The sequence below is a fragment of the Camelus dromedarius genome, chromosome 33, assembly GCF_036321535.1.
Source record: "Camelus dromedarius isolate mCamDro1 chromosome 33, mCamDro1.pat, whole genome shotgun sequence".
Classification (NCBI taxonomy): domain Eukaryota; kingdom Metazoa; phylum Chordata; class Mammalia; order Artiodactyla; family Camelidae; genus Camelus; species Camelus dromedarius.
The window spans coordinates 19,939,247-19,947,177 of record NC_087468.1 but is presented as its reverse complement, the minus strand read 5'-3'; the positions used below and the strand labels follow the sequence as shown (position 1 = coordinate 19,947,177).

The 7,931-nt window shown below is 43.8% G+C and overlaps 1 protein-coding gene across 1 annotated transcript in view; it reads right to left on the bottom strand.

Annotated features, from left to right (window-relative positions):
• Positions 1 to 5,391: 5,391 nt before the first annotated feature.
• LRRTM4 (leucine rich repeat transmembrane neuronal 4) overlaps positions 5,392 to 7,931 on the bottom strand; it is a 601,673-nt gene continuing 599,133 nt past the window's right edge. The window contains exon 3 of the mRNA XM_031440970.2: positions 5,392 to 5,916. Coding sequence (XP_031296830.1) covers positions 5,695 to 5,916 — 222 coding nt within the window. The 3' untranslated portion in view covers positions 5,392 to 5,694. The remainder of the gene's footprint in view (positions 5,917 to 7,931) is intronic.

Here is a 7,931-nt window from a genome sequence, read left to right as displayed (position 1 = left end):
CACAGTAGAAACAATGGGTCTAATCTCCTCCAGGGGAAATGGAATGTCATATATGAAGAGATCTATTTTCCATTCATGATACCAGGTTCTTATCATTCTAATTATTCATTCTCATTTAATTCAGATGAATTTGACATTTGCTTAATTATTAGAGAAATTAAAATATATTGAGTACCCGATTTAAAAAAAAAAAGCCTTCCTGCATCTCGGAAGTGAGAGTACATAATGTCGTTTGTGAAATATGGAAATAGTTATCTGCAAAGCTGCGTGCTTTTCTTGGTAGGCAGAGGGAGAGCATTCCTTAACTCAGCATTTCCCAGGTGAGTTCCATGAACGTTAGTTCTGCGGGATTTTGTTAGGTTGTAAATTAAGGAAGGATGTTGTGTTTGGACACATGTAGAAAACCGAGTTAAGCAAAGTCAAGTGGGTTTTTGACCACAATATTTTCTGATATTCTTTAAACGTTAAAGTGCCTTGTGAATCTCCAAAGGGGGCACGTCACACGCAACATTCTATGAATTTAGTTTGAACTTCTGCCGTGGTGGCTGTTGCTGACTCTGTTTTGATTCTTTGCTTTCACAGGAAGCGTCTTCCAATAGTGCCGCACGGCACCTTTCAGAAAATGCTCCGTGCGTCAAGGTGCAGGCCTCTCCTTGCACGATGTTTCCACTTAAGTCAGTTCTTATTTTAAAGATTTATTTAACAGACATTCTAAGTAAATGTCAAATACAAAGTCTGAGTCTTTATAGAGTTTCCAGCGTCCGGGGAGGTGAATATCTCCGCTGTAGAGCTAACGGTCCTCAGAACGTAGTCCTCAGAGCGCAGCCAGCAGCAGCGCCTGGGGCTTCCTGGCGGTGAGCTTTCCCAGAACCCGCCCGGACTCCCTGTGTCTCACCTGCTGGGAGTGGGCCCACCCGCCTGTCTTTACAGGCCTTTCAGGCAGTTGTCATCCATGCGAGCATCTGAGAACCTGAGAACCACTGACTTTGCATATTATGACCAAAACAGTGACTCAGCCCTCCACTGAGTAGAATGGGCGACTTTTTGGAAACTGGGTTGTGCCCCTGGATTAGCCACAAGCTCAACCATGTTAGATGGGAAGCTGAGTAGCTACTAGTAGGGCATCATATGAAGAGACTGGAGCGCCTGCCCCAGAGGTAGTGCCCGAGGCTGGTCCAGAGGGCGCACTGGGCGTTTGAGCAGCTGAGGTCACTGAGAGGCGGGCAGAGCAGGTTTGGTTGCAATAATGATGGATGCCTGGGTGGAAATCAGGTGCCTGGTAACACGACACTGCAGGACCCTAGAGATGTGCCCGAGAGAACTTGGAATTCCAGGGAACAAAACGGAAGGTGGTTAGAGAATGTTGTTACAGGAACAATGCTGAGGCCAGGGCCGTGACTTTGCAGGTGTGCACTTGAATTGGGTGAGACTGAACCTCAAGGTCAATGATAGGTAACCTGTGTTTCTGAGCTTGGACTGGTAATGCTTTTCTGAATTAAAGGAAATCCACAGTCATAAAGTGGAGTGTGGCAAATACGCCTTTACGAGAGGCCACGAGGCCTCAGAACTTAGAGAGGTGCAGAGACGAGGAGCTTGGCAGAGACCCAGACCGGTGATCGCCACAAGAGCCTTGGATCGTCAGCTAAGTAACGCTGTGTGGCTGCCGTGTAGTCAGTCTGCAGAGCAGAGCGAATGAGCTGCCTCTCTTTGCTTCTCTTTATGGCCTGGTTGTCTGTAGACCTTTAATAGCTCCCCCTGGTGAACAGTCCTGCTTTCCGTTCTCCCTCAAGCAGGGACACACGCTGTAGATCGCGCGACTTTCAGTGTTCTCCTGACTGTTCCTGCAGATGGCCCTTTGCAGATATGACACTGTGTGTCAGGTGTGCTTCGACTAGTAAAGTTTAGATTCGACCAATAACATTCCTTATTTAGGACATTTCTATGATTTTTTTTTCCCTTAGGTGGCCTTACTTCACTATTGAGTAATGATAAGCTATCTGTCAACCAAAATTTTGGAATTTTACTCACATGTATTGATTGCTCGTAAAACACAGTTTACAGACTGGGGCACTACATGCTCTCCCGTCTCAGTTTCATGACATGAGTCACTTTGTAGTGTAGATACGATGAAAAAGAAAACTGATAAAAGTGTGGCGTCAAGACCAAGGGCAGATGCCAGGGGCATCCTTCTAGAGGCCTCTGTCCCCTCACACGCGTCATTATTGAGTGAAAGTATTTGAAATATTACAACTTAGGTGACTTTTAATTTTGAAAGTGCTTGGGGCTTTTGGCATTCTGCAATGATGACTTATCGTTTACATCTGTGGGTGCAGAAGGTCGTGTGAAATGTCGTAGGATGAAAATTTAACCATGGTTACACGTGTGTGTATGTGTGTGTGTTTGTATGTCAAGCTTCTGATTTTAGATATTTAGACAAAAGCAAAGTCAGCATTACTAAGGATATTTACAAAAAGCATTAATTAGAAGGTTTGACTAATTGTCTTTCCAGCCTATGTCACGTTCATAATTCTTTTCAGGCACGGTTTTTACGGCCTTGCTCTGTAAGTGCTCCATGTTACTCCTCGACCTGCAAAGCCCTCGGAGGTTAAATATATATTACAGTCTAAAATCAAATTACCAACAGGGTGGTCTTGAAATAAAGCGTAACTTGTCTGGGGGCTCTTTAACTTTTTAACATGGAAAACAGGTATAATCAAAATACTTCCTGAATTTTAGAAGACAGTAAAAAAATCCTCTACCCAGAGGAAAAGGATTCAAAACGCCTCTAAGGGTGTGACATAGTTCTTCCCCTGTACACTAGGAGAATGCCAAGTATGCCCTTTGACGCACTGAATGGCACCGTGTAATCTGGTCACAGTTCCAAGTTACAAGCACTCTTCCATGTTGAGGGAGAGGGACTCTGGGGCAATCAGTTTGCTCAGCAGAGCACTTGGACGAACCAGGAAGGGCGGTGGAAGTGACCACAAGTGACAAGGTGGCTCCATACTCTTGAGGGGTCCAGACAGCAGTTCAGTCTGAGTGGTGAGGGACAGAAGCCTTGCGCCCTCGGTTACGCCAGGCTTTCAGCATAGACATGACTGCCTTGTGGGCAAAGGACCAACAATCCACTATTTCGATCTTAAGTCCTCTGTTGAAAGCTGTTTTCTCTAAGTAACTACTTGATCCCTCATCCAACACCAAGCCTGAATTTTTCCACTAAGACCTTTTCCAAGCTACTAAAGCAGAGGGTGTTTTAGGTTTTTCGGTTTGCTGGCTGCTTTGGCTTTCTATTTAACCATCAATAGATTTCCAAAGCTCGGTGTGAAATTGTTCTGGAATATGTGAATGCTATTTAAAAAGTCTTCGAATGTTTTCATATTCAGAAGGTACAGCATTTTTATAATACTATTTCTTTTGCTAGCATTTCACCATTTCATGTTAGACTTGCGGCAACTGTTGGCCAGATATGCCAGTTTTATAATAATATAAATAAAATAATATAAATAATTCATAATATAAAGAATATTACTGATTCAGGACACTTATTTTTACTTACAAGAAATGGAAATAAACAGAGTAAATTGCTGACTTCAGCCAAATTTGATGAAGGCTTTTTGTTTTGACCTCTAGGAAGTCACCCCGGCAGAGGAAGGGCGGCAGACGGGATACACGGGTGACGTATAGATGGAGACGGGGGGAAGAGCCAGAACAATTCTCGTTACTTGGGCAGACAGCCCAAAATGTTCTGCTACAAATCTATTAAATAATTCTTAAATAAAAAGTCAGAATGCCAAAAAAATCTATCTGTAACTTTTAAAGTCACAGCCAATTCACGCTACTTGAAAGGTTAGGAAACATACCCGGATATCACATAATCTAAATTATAAATGTTAACAGGAGATTTACCAGAAGCTGACAGCAGCAGCCTGCGTTCTAATGTAAAACTTCCTTTAATTGAATTTTATTTAATATGACATAATTTTTTTTATCAATTAAGATAGAATCTAACTTCCAGTCTAATTTGAAACGGTAGTAATTCAGGCTGATTTTGAGAAAAACCATATTCAGTGCTCTGTGTTAGTTTACTTTGATGCGAAGGTATTGGCATGGCTCGTCTATTATTATTTTAGTAGAATTTGGAATTAAATGGATGGCAGCTATCAGTTTACTTCTTCAGAAATTCACTGGTATCACTGTATATTAGCACCTTTCAGAATGCAAAATCTAACCCCACAAAGGACAGCACAGAATACATAATTTCAGTGTATTTTCCAAACGGCACATCGGATGAGCAGCTGGATCAGGATGACGTCCAGAGTGAACCGGTGAGGTGGGGAGCTATGCGTCACGGCACTAAGGAGGTCAAGGGAAGATGGCACGGCTGACGTGCGTTAAAAGGTCGCTATGCTGCTTGCAGGTTGTTACCAACGTCCACACAATTCTTTCTCTACCGGAAGACCATTCAACATTCAACCCTCTCATGGATACTTTTTTCTCATATTGTTATATAATTTTATTTGAATTACATCATCTCTAAAAATAGTTACGAAAGCAGTTAATGCATAAGATATCTCATCCGTCTTTCCTGCATCTTGTGGGGCTTCCCCGTCTTAGGGCAGAACACGCAGAAGGCACTTGATGGACACCAACACTGTCTTCTTGGATTGCTCTGATAGTCTGGATTCTACAATGCAGAGACCAAGCACTCAACATTAGGTGGGCTGTGGTGTACCAACCACAAAATAATATATTTATTTTTTCCAACATGTTTTCTTTTATTGATTAAAAACTACACAAAAGCTAACTGATAATTTAGAAAGCAATGTTACACACCATCTTGTGTTTAGAAATTTGCCATCTTGGTGGTTTCGTTCATTGACCACACGGCCATTGCTCCTCCTGCACCCCCAGTCCAGTGAGAATACTGCGGACGGTCTTCCCATTTGGACGTCTTCAAAGACCGCTGGTAGGCTAAAAAACCGAAACTCACACTGTGTACACTGTGCCTTGAAGGATCATTCGCCCAGATTTGATTCGATTTTTCATTCCAATAGTTTTTTTTTTTTTTTCCCCCAAACTTTGTGGTCAACTTTGTTTCTTTGCCGTCAGTGGTAAAGCAAATTTTCTTTTGGTGCAACATAGGCTCGGACGCCCATGCTTAGAATTGGAAACGGAATCACTTGACCAGGAAAAAAACAAAATAAAATAAAACAAACCAAAGCAAGAACAAACAACATTTCTAAAAGAAAAATGAAACGAGAGCAATTGAAATAAAGGCTGTGAGCTACACACACGTCACAAGGAAACTGCACGGTTTCCCGGCGTCCCCCCCACACCTGGTGTGGCGCCCCCGCCCCCGCCCCCGCCCGCGGCGGTTCTGCAGCCCAGGAACCATGCAGGGTAGAAAAAAGCCAGATACACAAAGAGCCTATATGCAGCCAGGGAGGAATCTGTTTTTCATAAGAACTGGACGCTCGTACTATGTACGTCCAGGAGTACTTTCGTTTGTTTGATGTCTTGAAGCAGAGCGAGTCCCGCAGGTCCCCGGGCACCGCAGGCGCGCGCGGCCTCTGCGCGCAGGGTGGCTTCCTCTCCTGCGCGTCCGCGCCGTCCCGGCCGTGCCCTCCGGCGCCCCGCGTCCTCGGCTCGGAGGCCCCCCTGCCGCGTCGAGCCCCCGGGGGGCTGGCCGCGCCGCTAGTTTGTTATCCTCTCCAGGTAGAGGGCTGGCGCCGCCGACCTGGCGATGGTGGCGATGAAGCCGCGGTCGCGCCCGAGCTCCAGGCCGGGGGCCTCGTCGCGCTCCGGGGACACGGCCTCGCGGCCCCCGCCGACCCGGAGCGGCTGGTGAGCCTGGCAGTACCCGAGCGCCGGCTGCTCGAAGCTGTAGCGCGGCAGGGGCCTCACGTGGCGCAGCATCTGGTGGGAGAGAGAAAGGCGGGCTGTGAACACGCTTTGGTAAGAGGAGCGCGTGCGCGGGCGCGGGTTTGCTCTCCTTCGATGAGTCATCAGCTGCCGATCCAACTGTTGAGAGCAATTGACGAGATAATGACGATTAGTATCTAACTTGGCGTTGTTTTGTCCATTCATACAGAAAGGATTTATACTCACTTTGTATATAGAATGATATATAAAGGGTTTTCAATGCCTGCTCTATTACCCGGCCCTCCGTCGTTTATTACCTATCACCACGGTAGGAAGTTAGACACAACCTACTTCCCATCAACAGGGAATTTTAAAATGTATTATGTACTCGTACATTTGAGTGCAGATAATACCAAGATTGGGGAGTATTAACCTGTGTAATATGACAAGATATTACATTAAGTGAAAAGAATGTATTAAGGCATAAACAATGTATGGTATGATCCATTTTGTGAGAATAAAACTGTAAACATAGTTTTTTTACTTTTAAAATGTCTTTATATATACTTGAAATCTTTATTAGGGTATATAACTTTCATTTTTTTTTTAAGTGACAGTTTCTCACAGATTATTTCCAACAACCCTGTAATTTCTGGATAAGAGCACTCTGAAATCATGGAAGTGGGCACATCTTTGTATTTATGGTGTGTAATATTATAGATTTTAAGCTAAGAAGCTAAAACGTGTCTTAATGTTCAAATAATAGATCTGAATAATGATCTACAGAAAGCTTATTAATAGGAAAAGCTGAAAATGTTTAAACTATAGTAATTTTGATTCTTTGTGCAGCTTTTTATTAAACCACAAATTTCTAATAAAGAAAAATATGTCTCAAAGTTAGAAAAAGGAAAATAATGATTGCTTAACTCTTGATCCCATGCTAGAGCTTTCTCATGCCCCCCTAGATCCAAACTGACACTCTCGGTAAGTCCAGAGATGAGGAATTTCAAAGGCTTCAGCATCCTGTGAGGTTAGAGGCTGTGGCAAGTTAAACTCTCGTCTCTTGGTTCCGGCCCTCCCTCTGCAGTCCGCTGTGACAATGCTGGACAACAGCTTTGGAAACTACCTTTGTGTCTGACCTGCTGCTCCTTGTGAGACCTTGCCAGTGGGGACCCCTGGAGGAAGTGGCAAGACTACAGGAGACAGAGTGGATTGCTCCTCTGGTGGGCTTCCTCTCTGCTTTTTCCTGTCCCAGGCATTTACCTCAACATCACGTCTTCGTTCTGGCTGTAGCAGCGCCTTTCCATAACCGCAGATCATTCCAGATTGTAGTCTTTCCAACACTTGGTCCCCTCATGTCTCCCTCAGAGCCTCCAGCACCCAGAGAGCCTGGGGTTCATCTCCCAAAGCTCTTCCTCCAAATGTTTAATTGTAATGATTCCGGCATCTCCCTTTGTTTCTATTTATTTCTTCCTTTATTTCTGTAATTAGTCCTACAGGTGGCAGGGGTGGCAGTTATAGCCTGAAGCTGCTGTCTTTGTTACACTGTGACACTATCGTTTGGTCTTTGCACGAATTGAGCTAATAGTTCCCTGCGTACTTACTAGCACTTCTGTATACAGTTCTTTGTTAAAATCACTGATAGGTCGCCCGTCTCCTGACTGGACTATCTCTGGCTTTTCTGTAGCTTAAACTGCAGAAACTGATAAGTTGTTATAACTTTATAATTTGTTAAAAAGTTAACAAAGGCTTATGCCTTAATTGTTGTGTAGAAAGTTAACCAGTCTCGTATCTCACTTAGCAACCTTGTTTTCAGAACACATTCTTCCAGTTACCATAAATCCCTCAAACGGTCTCTACACTAGGTCTTGTGCTTTCTTCCTGGTATCCTCATTAATGCATTAAATGAGATTTTGACACAAATTCGCTATCAGTTTGTATAATAATTATGTTTTTAACACCTCTATGCTTGTTAAAAGTCACCTCCTCACATTATTAAAGATGTAGATCAAAGGAGTGTTCTCTATGGCAGGTCACAACTCATTAGTGGGTTATAAAATCAATGTAAT